Source organism: Eulemur rufifrons, chromosome 29 (assembly GCF_041146395.1).
Source record: "Eulemur rufifrons isolate Redbay chromosome 29, OSU_ERuf_1, whole genome shotgun sequence".
Classification (NCBI taxonomy): domain Eukaryota; kingdom Metazoa; phylum Chordata; class Mammalia; order Primates; family Lemuridae; genus Eulemur; species Eulemur rufifrons.
In genome coordinates this window covers 54,152,394-54,166,114 of record NC_091011.1, presented here as the reverse complement: position 1 = coordinate 54,166,114, position 13,721 = coordinate 54,152,394, and the positions used below count along the sequence as shown (strand labels likewise).

Genomic DNA, 13,721 nt, shown 5'->3' with positions numbered 1-13,721 from the left:
ATATTGATAAAGTTAGTTGACTCACTGAGAATTACTTTTCTATCTTCAATCTGAGTAAATAATCTTGTACTCCTTTGTGTCACTATTGGCCTCTTTATGATTTGATGGGTCAGGAAGGATTACCCAGATATAAGCCTTGGCGATTAAAAACTGTGATCTTCTGAGAAGACATCCATAAATGTTGAATTTGCTATAACAACCTTTTCCTTTGTGAACTGATCTATGCTGTTATTAATGATTCTCAACTAATGAGGAAAGCATGCTATCACTGGATACATCAAATCACTAGCAGGGAAAGGGGATGTGCAGATTAAAAAACTGTATTCTATTTTATATTAAAATTGTAGTTAGAATTGGAAAACACTGTCCACTTTTCTCCTAACACAAATATAATCCCAGTTATGAGTCCCACAACTTTGGTAGGTAGGAGCATCAATTTAAAAGTTACAGTAATATCACTGTATGATAAATAATAAATACTGTGGGTCTTACACATAGAATGATATGAGTAGCTGCTCAGCATCTCTCAATCAATTTGTATTTGTTTCAGAAATTGTGGCAATATTTTGGGCTGCTTATTGCAGAAAATGCAAAAAAAAAAAACAATTCTAATTTACAATTAGCAGAAAAGAAAAAAAGGAAGAGAGGAGGAAGCCAGAGAAAGACAATGCCATCCTGTCACATAAATTATAAACTAAGCACCATTTGTGTAAGATGATGATATGGCAGAAAAGCATGGACTCAGTGAATAGATGCACTCACCTCGGTTAAATGAGGATTGGGGTTAAAACCACAGAGGCTACAGACAGTGGTTTGACACTCAGTGCATGTGTTAAAATTGGCCTTTTCTGGAACATGCAAAAGAAGTTCAGTGGTATTGCAAAGAGGACAGATGGTTTTAGGGAGGCCTAGTGATGGAGGCTGTGTTGTAGGTGAAGTTGTTGATGGCTGCAGAGGTCTTCCAGTTCCCATTTGGCTTACTGGTTTTGCAGATTGCTGAGCTAAAGGTTTTGCTGGAGTAGGCTGTTGAGCTGAGGGTTTTTCTGAGCCAGCCTGTTGAGGTGGGGGCTTTGCTGTGCCAGGCTGTTGAGAAGCGGTCTTTGTTGGGCCAGGCTGTTGGGCAGGAGGCTTCACTGGGCCTGGCTGTTGAGCTGAAGTCTTTCCCAGCCCAGGTTGTTGAGCTGGAGACTTTGCTGTCCCAGCCTGCTGGACTGGAGTCTTTGTAGGCCCAGGTGGCTTAGCTGGAGACTGTGGCCCAGGTTGTTGAGCTGGGGGTTTTGGTGCCCCCAGCTGCTGTGCTGGGGGCTTTGCTGGTCCTGGCTGTTGTGTTGGAGTCTTTCCAATCCCAGGAGGCTGAACTAGAGATTTTGGCCCAGGTTGCTGAGATGAAGGCTTCTCTGACCCAGCCTGCTGAACTGGAGGCTTTGCAGCCCCAAGAGGCTGAGCTGGAGGCTTTGCTGTTCCTGGAGGCTGGGCTGGGGGCTTCACTGTCCCTGGCTGTTGAACAAGTGGTTTTGCAAGCCCTGGCTGCTGAGCTGGGGGTTTTGCAGGCCCAGGTTGTGATTTTTCAGGTCCAGGCTGCTGGGCTGGAGGTTTTCCAGGACTTGCTTGCTGAATAGCTGGTTTGGATGGGCTTTGCAGTGAGGGTTTAACTGATTCTGCTCTTACTATGTCTGACTGTTTAGTCTGAGGCCTGGTTGCATCTCGTTGAAGTGGCAATTTCACCTGGTCTGTCTGAAGAGCTTGGACAGGCCCCTGAATTGGCTTTCCTGTACCTGGAGGTTGTGATTTAATTTTTTCTGGTTGCTGAGAAGATACTGACTTGGGAGAGCCATCCTGCTGAAGTGGATCTCTAACAGGTCCTGGTGGCTTAGGAGCTGGCTTGGGTGATGATTGTTGTGATGGAGGTTTTGTGACTCCTTCAGGTTTTCCTTGTTCCTTCTGAATTACTTTTGGTTTCTTGGTGGTTTCCTCCTGGGATGCCTCAGAGTCTGATATCAAATCGAATGGGTTGAATTTATTTACAACAGAGGAGACAGCACTTAAAGGGTTAACGTCTGAAAGGAAGCCAGGCATCATACTAGACTTGTGCTCTTCCTTAAAATCAGTTCTGGACTTTGATTCTTTTAAGCTAATAGTGGAAGGACTCCTCCCAGGCAATTTCTGCTCCAACCTAAAAGTGTCTGTAGTTCTACTTTTACTGAGACCAGGCTGAGCTGGACGTCCAGGGTCCGGTGGTTTTCCTGGTTGCTTTGGAGTATGACTACTGTCCAACTCTTGTTTCCTAGAAGAGTGGAAAAAAAAAGTGAAAATAATGGAAATTAATTCAAATAAAAGTAATATTAAAAAGCTATTGGCTACTGCTTTCTTATATCTCAAAATTATAAATATATAAATGTAGCTAGAACCCACTTTTGTGGCATCCTATAAGTGATCATAAAATTTTTAATGCTTTTGTTTCTTTCCTTGGATGCATAAAGATTTTCCACAAGAAGATGAAGAAAAGAAAAAACAATACTTGTTATGGGTGATAAAAACTTAAGATAAAATATTATAAAATACTTATAATAAAAACAATAATTTACATTTACACTTGATAGAATCTGGCCATACTTAAAAGCTAACAAAACATAGGTTCAAATGAAAACCTCAATAAATCAATGCAATGTCATTACCATTCATACATGTTCACAGGGTATATCATTTTTTAACCAAAAGTTCAGTCAAAGAAAGTTAGTCTCCCAAAGAGTAGCAGCATTGAGAAGTAAAAACATTCATATTAAAATTGAGTTTGCTGCTGCAACTTTTTTTTTTTAATTTCATTTTGAAAATTTACATTAGTTAAATAAGGCCTAGGATGTGACATAAGGGCAGTTTCTGATAATGGAGGTTATATTATGCCTTTCCAGGGATGCTGAGAAAATAAATAATCAATTTAATTTTACTCTATCTAGAAAGATAATAGTCATCAAATATCCTTATTAAACTTTACAGAATGAGAATGTCTACTTTAATTACTGACATTCTTGAGAAACAACTCCATCTTTCTTGTGGAAGACCAGTGTTAATTATTTTTTAATAGCTAATTCTTCATGTGAAATTTCTATGCAAAGTAATAATAAATGCTTAAAGCACCCTGAGATATATTCTGATATCCAAAAAGTAACAAGCTGGTTGGGATCCCACTTTTGAAAAGTACTATTACTTTTCTTGGATGAAGAAGATACATAATGATCTCTTTATACAATGTTTGCTACATCATTTATCATTGCCATTGACAGATTATTAGTAATCTTATTGACATTAATATTAAAATATAACAAGTAATTAATTTTCAAGATTTCTCTTAATTCATAGACAGATATGCAAGATATATTTGTAAAACGTGCTTTGGAAACATAATTCATTTTAAATGACTATAGTAAAATAGGTGTTTCTTTTTTTTTTTATATATATATATATATATATATATATATTTAGCCAAAAGTCATATTGAATAGATCAATTTTTAAAATAAGCCACTTGTTACTGATAAAAGTTGCAACTGAAAGAATATTCTGCATTAGAATTATGGAGAAAATCAGATCGTAAGTATTTCGTTTGATAGGCATGTAGCTTTTTCATTTTGGAAAAGTTGTATTTCTCTTTAATTAAAAGAAACAAGAATAAAGGAAGAGTAATTCAATAGCACCTAAAATATGAGATGATCACAATAAAGTTTTAGAGATTCTAATGTGGTTTGCCAAATCTATCTGATAATGGACCAGGATAAAAATTTCATATTTCATATTCAATACTTCATATTAATTTCAGAATTTCCCTAATAATGTAGAACTTGGAGTACAGATCAAGATGTAAGGCACAGTAGAAAGAAGCAGAGAAGAGTTACTTCTAAGTAGCAAAGACTCAGAAGGAAAGAAAATAATTTATAAATGGCAATATATGCAGAAAGTTATTTTCTGATAAAAGATTAATAAATAAAATTCTGAGTTTTGGCAATTTCCTCCAGGAAAAAGGTAACCAAAAATGTATATTTTACCATGTCTCTGAAGCCTTCACTTAAACATAACTAAAATTACTACCCTTGATAATTCCAAAAGTTCCAAGATATCTTTTTTTTTTTTTTTTGAGACAGAGTCTCACTCTGTTGCCCGGGCTAGAGTGAGTGCCGTGGCGTCAGCCTAGCTCACAGCAACCTCAAACTCCTGGGCTCAAGCGATCCTCCTGTCTCAGCCTCCCGAGTAGCTGGGACTACAGGCATGCGCCACCATGCCCGGCTAATTTTTTTCTATATATATTTTTAGCTGTCCATATAATTTCTTTCTATTTTTAGTAGAGATGGGGTCTCGCTCTTTCTCAGGCTGGTCTCGAACTCCTGAGCTCAAACGATCCGCCCACCTCGGCCTCCCAGAGAGCTAGGATTACAGGCGTGAGCCACCGCGCCCAGCTCCAAGATATCTTTTAAGATGCACTGCTACATATTTCCATTTGGCAAAGATCATTTTAAATGTTTCTTTATAGGCCTTCCTATGTGCTCCCTTACATGTGAAGGCAGAAGAGCCATAGTATACAACCAAAAATAGATTATTTTCAAAGAGGTACACTATTCAGATCTTGTTATTATTCTAGAAATGTTCTACATTTAATTAAGATAATATACCATTCCCTTGAAGGGTACATGCTTAGGGACTACATTATAGATCTGATTATTCTATAAGTAATTATTTAGACATTTTAACTATCTGCCTTGTAAAGAGTCTTAGAAATCTAACTTTACAGAGTACAAAAAAATCTGATCTTAATTTTACTAAACTGTCCTCTCTTGAAAATACTATTGAATTTATTTTAATCATTGTTTTGTGATAATATTATTTCACTTAATCTAACATATGTGCAAAACAAAAAATAAACTTCATGAAAAACAAATATTCCTGATAATCATAAACACCAGAAGTGAAAGCAAGTTGTTTGCACCAGGAATTATAATTGCGTGTACTTTCTACAAATATAAATTGAACTATATTATAGAATCCCCCTTTCAGAAAATACCTATACAGCCATAAGGACATGCCCATAATTTAAACTTAGTTTTAATTGCTATAGTTATTAATATGTAAATAAATGTAAAACACAAGGATCTGGGAATGTGAAATAGAAAGATCATTAGAGAAGATACTGGCTTAATACCAAACAAAAATAAAAAGGTGTCTTAGCTAACTGTGGTCTTTTGGTGAATTTTTGTTTGGTATAACATTTTTTCTACTAAAAAAAAAAAAAAGACTAAAATGCAATCTGTGCCTTGTATACTAGACTGTGAACTCCCAGAGAGAGAATATATTTCACTTATCTTTGCATCACTAGAACCAAGGCTGGCAACTAGTAGATAAGCATTAATGTTTGATGAATTAATGAATAAATGGATGATTAACAATGAGTGAACCAGAAACGAATATATCAGGTTTTTCTTTTACTCTAGATTAACGTTTCTTGAATTCTATTCACTTCAAATTCTTCTGGAGGCCTTCTGAGATACAAATGTATAGATTCCATATACATTTTATAACCTGGTCTTAGCCTGCTGCTTTAGGAAGGAAAACAGTTGTAGAGGCATCTACCCAGGCTGGGAGGCACAAAGGAGTATTAAAGAAAATAATAAAGGAAGCCAGAATTCAGATAAAATATTCTACTAATCAGAAAAGTTTTTTAGTAAAGCCCTTCTTATATGATATTTCTCTAACTGTAAATAGAATGAATATAAAAAGTAATAAAATTGCACTTCCCTAGGTCTATAATGAGTCAAAAATCCAGGAGCATTTAATGTGTAACCTGTCTTAGACTTCTAGCTTGTAACTACCCATGGTTAATACTACCTCCCTCTTCATTTTTCTATTTTCATCCTTAGATCTGAATTTTTCTTTCATAGGTTAACAGAAAAAATATTTTAGCTAAAATGAGGTAAATATATATGCAACTGTAGGAATAGAAAAGCATTTGGAGTGATAAAATATTTTTTAAATGTAACACAACAGGCAATGATATTTGACAGTGCTGAGTCACATATAATTTTATAATATTAGAAATATAAGCAACTTTGGCAATATCTATTTATTTTTATATATTACTTATATAAATAAATGAATATCTGTTCATTTGTTCTCTAAGTCCCAGGATACAGGGATCAAAAGAAGCAAAGAGACTAACTCAAGGTCGTAAAACTGGTCAGTCACAGAAATCTGGTATCCTGATTCTTGGTTGGAGGAAAGGAGGTGATTTTCACTCCATCACACTGACTTTTCCAAATGTAACAGAATATCAACACAACTAAATAACTCCTAACAATGTATAATTCAATATATAATTTGTCTGTAGCCATCATCAATGGTGGTGTCATCTATTGCTGACATTGATATTACCAGTTGTTATATCTGTAGGCTTCCTTTAAATTAAAAATCAAATAAAAGCATTCCTTTTAATTTCTAATTGATCCTAACAATGACCCTAAGAAAGTTAAGACAGGTATTATTAGCCTTACTTAAAGGCAACGAACCTGAGGCACATTGGTTGTGAAGTATGTGTAATTTACTATTAATTATTTAAAATCAATAGGATGCCAACCTAGGTCCTCAACCTTTATTTAAAAAAAAAAAAAATTCCCACCATGTTTAATTCATACCTCTTAAATGCTTAAAACTTCAAATAATTTGGTTATACTTTCTTATATACATTTAAATTAACTCTAAAAGTCTACATGATAAACCAAGCATTTCTTTGGTTATCATATATGGGAATAACAACTTCCAAAAGTGATATACTTTTTATAGAAATCTTTCAGTAATATATAAGCAAGTTGCAAAAATCATAAAGTTAAGTGTTTCTTTTTTAGTGTTTGAATGACGCTTTCACCAAGAACTGTCTAGGCCACAGATTATATATCAATAAGAATTCCACCATAATAAAATTATCAATGGAGAGCTTTAAAATTATACTATTTGATACAAATACTGCATAAAGCAATAGTTTAATAGGCTGAAATAATATGTTTCAGCGCTCTCTAAACAGAAAAGTTGGAAATCTAGAAATCAAAGAGCACACTTTTATTGGTATTTGTAACTAGCATGTTAGACCTGTTGCTTGTGCCTCCCAGGGAAAATTATAAAAGATTTGGCATACATTTCTAAAAGGCTAACAAATTGTACCTTATTATCTTATGAAAATCTAGTGAATGAATACTATTTGTTTCCAATTCAAGTTTTCATCAAGTAGAGAAAAATAGTACATATCATAAATTGTACTATTTAAGGTAATGAATAAGAAAGGCTTTTACCAAAGAAATAGCCCAATATAATACTCGTTTTAAAACACAGAACAACATATATGAAGGGACTAGTTTTCACTAGTAGCCATAGTTTCCTGTCAAGATAAATAGGGTTTTTTACCTAACAGATCTTAAGCATTTAAGATTTTATGTGAAAATACTGCCACTATCCATAAAACATTTTACATTTCTCCTTCATTAAATTTGATAATTATTTGACAAAATTGTATGCACATACTTATGTGATAGTAAAGTAGTTAAAATGATTTTTTAATAAAGTAGAGGATAAGAATCTACACCTATATATCAAGGTCTTTTGTATTTTCAATATTTCAAATGAAAATTGCAGGTTTCCCTTCTGTTGTCATAAAGCAGGAATGGTTTCAGAACCAGGGACAGACAACTGTTCTCTACTGGAGGGTGCAAAGTTAAAAGGTTTGTTTACAACAATAAAGGCAGGGCAAGCACAATGATTATACCCTCTTAGTACTCTAATTAGAAAACAAGTAATTTATTGGGATGAAGGAAAATGGAGTTAGAGACGGAAATGACTATGTTAATATTACAGATTAGCTCTTATAATTGTGCAAGTTGTCATTGATTTGTTTTTAAGAGGATGTATTGAAAATTAATTTTAAGGTAATGCAAATTCACATGTTCTTCCATAAACTGAAAGCCACTTTTGCATAAAAAAGAGCAGTGGTTTAAAAAATAGCATATGCTAATTCAGAAATACATGTACAGCACCTGCTTTGCTGTGACCAAACCATCTGTTTAATGCCACAACATATTTTGGGGTTCCTCATTGAATATAAAAGGTGTATTCATTCTATTCTTTCTACCTAAACAGCTTCTGTCCTCCTCTGGAGGTGGGGTGGGGAGGACAAATCAGCTCCAGCGGGATTAAAGGTATTGTTACAGAAATATTTAGCTATCACTCACAGAGAAAAAGACCCCGAAATGCCAGAAGAGAAGGTTTAAACAGAGACAGGTAAACACCAGGCTCTATCCATTTCCCATACACGTCCGTTTTGAATTAATGGAAGACTTCCAGATTAGTAAAACACTGGAGGGCGTCTCTCCACGCCATCCCAGAGGGAAAAGGTTCCAAAAGGCCAAAAATCACAACCTAAAATCACAGTTCCAAGAACATAACCCTTGAGTATCCCACCAGAAACTCTACAATGCATCATTTTTATTCCGCCCATCAAAAGGCTTATGATCTCTTTATCGCCACCCCATAGGGGAGAATAAAATGAACGGAGGCGACATATATGTACCGCCGTGCTGGCACATATGTGCACGGGAAGCCGTACATATATGCCCGGACATATATATCATGCTGTGCGTGCCTGTGCATGGAAGGCGACTCCGCAGCGGCCGGGGGAACGCTTCCCTTGGGCAGCCCCTGCGCCCTTGACATGACAGCGGCGATCTGTCTCCTCTCTTCTTCACTCAGCTGGCTCAGATCCGCCTCCATGCCGGCCGGGATCACGGTGTGCAAGGGGCTCCCCGCCCCGCCAGCCCCTCCTTCGGCTGCCGCCGCTGCCGCCGCGGCCGCCGCCAGCCCTTCAGGGAGCCCTTCCCCTTCCAAGCTCGCCTCGTTGCCCATGGCTCAGGGAGACTCGGGGCCACCGTGCTCCCTCCCGGCGCTGCGTCCCAGTCGAGAAGCCCGCGGCCAGAGGAGTAACCCGAGCCGGGGTCCCTCGCGGGGCGTTCAGGGCGGCCGAGTCCCTGGGCTCGGGACCGAGCACCGCTGCCCGGAACGCCAGGCGGGAGTTAGTCCCGCTCGCAGGTGACGCCCGCGGCCGGTGCTTCCTCCATGTTGGACAGCGCCAGGCAACCTTTGCAGAAGACGCCTCCCGGACGCCGCCTCAGCGCCCGGAGCCGGGGAAAAGCAGATCTGAGCGGTGCCAGCCGGGCGCCGTCCGCCCCTCCCACCGCGCCCCGCCTCCTGTCCGCGCCCTCTCAGTGCGCACGCGCCTCTCGGAACAGGTGATGCCCGCGTCCCACGCCCACCCCAGTCTGCGTCGCCCTATCTGCTTCCTCACTCTCGGCACCGATTTAAAGGAGCCCAGTGACAGCACAGCTAAAAAGAGGGGCAAAACAGCCATTGTTTCTTTCAGGCACATTTCAGGATGCCTCAACTTGAGTTTTAGCTTACTAGATTCAAGGGGGTGGGGAAAGGCTGGCGGGGAAAGTGTCTTTCCAGCTTTGGCTCCTGGGATTTGTAGTTTCAATTTTTTTTTTTTTTTTTTTAAGGGAGGGTTTTTGAAAGATCCTAGGAAAGGGTTCAAGTAACTGAAGATTCTTAGGAGAGACCCCTGATAGCTTTAAGGCAAATTTCCCAGAAGGAGCTAAGAATGGCCCTTTTCATTTAGAGCGTTCACAGAACAATTAGATTAAAACTAATTAAAATGATAAAACATCAGTAAGCGAATGCTTGTAACTTGTGTTCCCTGAAGGGACTACGCAAAAGTAAAGATTATGGGATATTGTGGACCTGGGGTACTATAGTAAAATCCAGGTTGTAAAATATTAAAATGCTATAGTAGTCTGAAAAATTGAAAACATGATTTCATTCCCCCTCATTTTATCTGTTTTACTACTGTAGACAAAAGAACCCAAAAAGGTAAATTAACTTAACAGCCATACAGCTGGCTCGCAACAGAGATACAACTAATAACAACTTTTTCCACTAACTTCGCCCCCAACACACACACATACACACTTTTCTTGCAATTACATTTCTTAGAAGGGACTGTTGTAGTTCAGTACTGACCCTGCAACCCCAGTTTTGCTACTTAACCTTTCCTCACAATGTGGACTTAATGTCTCAACTGTTTAAGTTAAAGAAAATAAAACGCTAACAATTAGGAATGAATAAATAGATGGAAATGAATAAGGTGTTCAGAAAGTAAGTTTCCAAGTTTATGTAATAATCGTTATACAGTTTGATATTTTACCATACAGTTGTATTGAAACTAAAAAGTGGCATAGTGATAAAAATTTGTGATTACATTTACTACATTTAAAGATGGCTAGTTATCAGATGATGTTACATTACTGGTTGAATTCCTAGAAAAATGTTGCATAAACTTTGTCTCATAACATACTGAGATGTGACTTCCAAAGTCACAGCTGCAAAGAGTCATATATACAAATAGAGAACCCTCTCACTTACATAAACAAATCATTGTGAGACCAGTACACAATATGGTCATACCTCCTAGAAGCGAGTTTGCTTCAAAAAAGTACGTAATTAGGTACGCAATCCTGGATCGTAATGCCTTCTCTGACAAAATTGGTAGCTGCTTGATGACCCAGGCTGCCCTGGGAATCAGTAACATTCTTAGATGGATGTGAGGGAAAAGGAGATGATCCATATGCTATTTTCTCATAATATGCTCCAGTTTTGCAAGAATAAAATATATTTGATGTATTCACAGCCATAAACCACAAGCTTCAAAAATTGATAAGATGTATACCTTTACAAACTACAACCCCAGAATAATGATTAAGCTTAGAAAATTATATTGTTAACTCCATACTTTCTTCCATTGTAAATGGAAAGGAGCCTGTGAAGTAAAAAGAGAGAAAAAAAGAAGTGATAATATGCAAAGTAATGTTGATAGACTAAACAAAAAGTAATAATTTGCAAGATGGGAATATTAAGAGCCCATTGTGCAAACATTTGCATTCATCTTCTCTTTCTTTCCTCTCCCCCAGGAGAAAGCATCATCAGAAAACAGAGAAATAGGATATATGACATGAAGAGTAATTGGACTGTGAAAACAGATCTGATGACGGCACTTGGTAAATATTTTGGTTGTTACCTTTTTAATATGACTTTTCCTTTGGGACCTTTATAACTCAGTTTTGAATTTTTTTTTTTTTTTAAATCCTCTAGGCTTAAGGAGGTATTCTTGATAAAGAGAAACACCAGGGCAGGGCAGAGTCCAAATGCATTGCATATGTATGAATTCTCAGAAATCTAAGGTATAAGGATGAGGAGCCAAATGCTGGAGCTAACTTTATGCAGTTTCTCTTTGTTGAGCCAGAAAAATATCTTAATTAGTTTTATTCTACAAATGAACTAATGGTGCTATGTTCAAAATATTTTTTGCTCTGTGTTCATTATATACTTAGTCTACTGATCATTTATTTGAATTTAGATTTAACAGGCTGATAGTTCAGATCTAATTCACTTAGGCTGGTCATGAATAGATTTCTGAAAACTTCTACTGTTACATACCATTATGTCTTTCTAAAGTGACTTTTGAACTACAAAGAAACAAATCTTTTCCTTTCATTTAGTCCTTTCTCACTTTCCCAGGTAGTTTCTATTTTTGTAGATAAGAACCAATATAAATATGATTGTTAATAACTAAACATGATTAGCTAGTGATTCCTTGGCATGAGATAGCCCAGTCTTTCCATCTCTTTGCAGATACCATTCAACCCAGGATAAAATCAAAAGACAATCTTGTGTGTGCAGTACTCAAATAAATTAAAGACTTTGCAAAAATTGAAGTTAAAATGGTCTTTAAATATTGAAAAATAAGTAGTTCACTAGTTTTTAAATATCTACAATTTTTAAAATCTTCAAATACTTTAGCTTATTTAACTAGAAATAATATCACATATTGATCAAAGTGTTCAGCAACCATTAATCTAAATATTGGACTATTTATAAGTACCCGTTATATCCCTATTCAACTCATTGTCATAATAATGCCAGTGAGTGTTTTATAAAATAAGATTTTTCATAAACTAAATTTGAGAGTGTAAACTGATTCAGGCTTTCTGAAAAATAAGTTGGCAATACTTATCAAGAACCTTAAGAAGATGCATAATCTGTGATACACTTCTGGAAATCAGTTCTAAAGAAATCTTTGAGTTACCAAATGGTTTTGTGAAAAAGATATTCACTACAGTATTATTTAAAATAACAATAAGTTCAAACAGTCATTACTGTCTCAGAATAGAAGAATGGAGAAGTAAACTCTGGTACAACTGATAGTACTTTATGAAAGTATTTATTTAAAATAATGCTTTGAAGAGCTCATTATAACATACGAAAATTTCATAAAGTATATAGTTGAAAACATAGGAAGTAAATTTCAATAAAGTTATATAAACATAAATATGCCAATGAAATAAAAATTAAACTGCCAAAATGCATTGAAAAAACACCAGGATACAATCAAGCAAATAAACTAACAAACAAAGCCTATATATATTTAATGACAAGACTATAGGTAATCTTACATTTTCTTTTAAATTTTTTATAATCTTTTATTTTCCAAAGTGAATTTATAGTTTTTTAATGGTATAAAAACACCAATAATCATTTTTAAACAACAACAAAAGTAATGCAATCTGTTATGTTAGGAAACCAAAATACTAAGATCTTTTGTGACAAATGCCTTCTTACATTTAAGAAGCAGCAGGAAAAAAATGGGGTGGTATACACCATAACTGTTTTTATGTGGTGTGATGAGTGATAAAATTCAAACTATTTTTATTTTCTCTGAGTTTAAAATTATATGCATTTTTTGTGTATGTATATATTCATGTTTTTATAAATATAGATAATATGGCTTATTATTTTATATAGGTGCATATGCAGATCATTTTTTAATAATCCTTCTCTAATAGAAAATGAGAGAGGATTGTGTTCATTTAGTGGAACAAGAACCTGCAGTGGCTTAAGGTCCAATAATTCATTTATTATTGTGGTTGAGTTGCTTCTGAATTGCTGCTCTCAGCCATTTTTGTTAGCTCTACTTTAAAGTGGGATTTACAATGAGAGTGGAGGAAATTCAAGTGAGATTACAATTGATTATGAACTGGCTTCCCAACTTTGACAGAAAAAACATGACAAATGTTTTAGAGAAAAGTTTGATAAATTTATATTTGAATTATGACATCTGAAACATCAGGCAATTTCTTTTCTTTTATATTTATTCCAAAGTAAATCTGTAATTCAAATAAAAGAAAAAGTCATTTGCATTTAAAATGTGTTCCTGTAGACATATGATATATAAAATATTAAGTAATAAAATTAGTTTGTCACTTTATAATACTTTGTAAATTAAAAAATAATTCATGAGGTTATAACTTATATAAGTTATATATAAGTTCAGCATTATTTATTCACCCATATTATAAAGAAACTTCAGAATTTAGAACATACTCTTTGGAAGTGGGTACATTTGTACATATCTTGTTCTTCATGATGTTTTGGTTCACAATGTCTGATTTTAAATCCTAGATATGCCATCTTATAGCTATTTGGATTTGTAAGTCATTGATTTTTTTCAGATCTTGAAACCGATCTGAAAAAATTTCCTTAACTGTAAAACTGAGGAAATAACGCTACTACTTTTCAGGGTTGTTGTGA

General features: G+C 35.7%; 1 protein-coding gene across 1 annotated transcript in view; it reads right to left on the bottom strand.

The window, feature by feature from the left end:
- The window catches only part of PCLO (piccolo presynaptic cytomatrix protein), a 360,664-nt gene extending 351,489 nt beyond the window's left edge, over positions 1–9,175 (bottom strand). Inside the window, exons 1-2 of the mRNA XM_069462070.1 lie at positions 8,668–9,175; positions 763–2,284 (exon numbers count right to left, since the gene is read on the bottom strand). Coding sequence (XP_069318171.1) covers positions 763–2,284; positions 8,668–8,927 — 1,782 coding nt within the window. The 5' untranslated portion in view covers positions 8,928–9,175. The remainder of the gene's footprint in view (positions 1–762; positions 2,285–8,667) is intronic.
- Between the last annotated feature and the right edge of the window lie 4,546 nt (positions 9,176–13,721).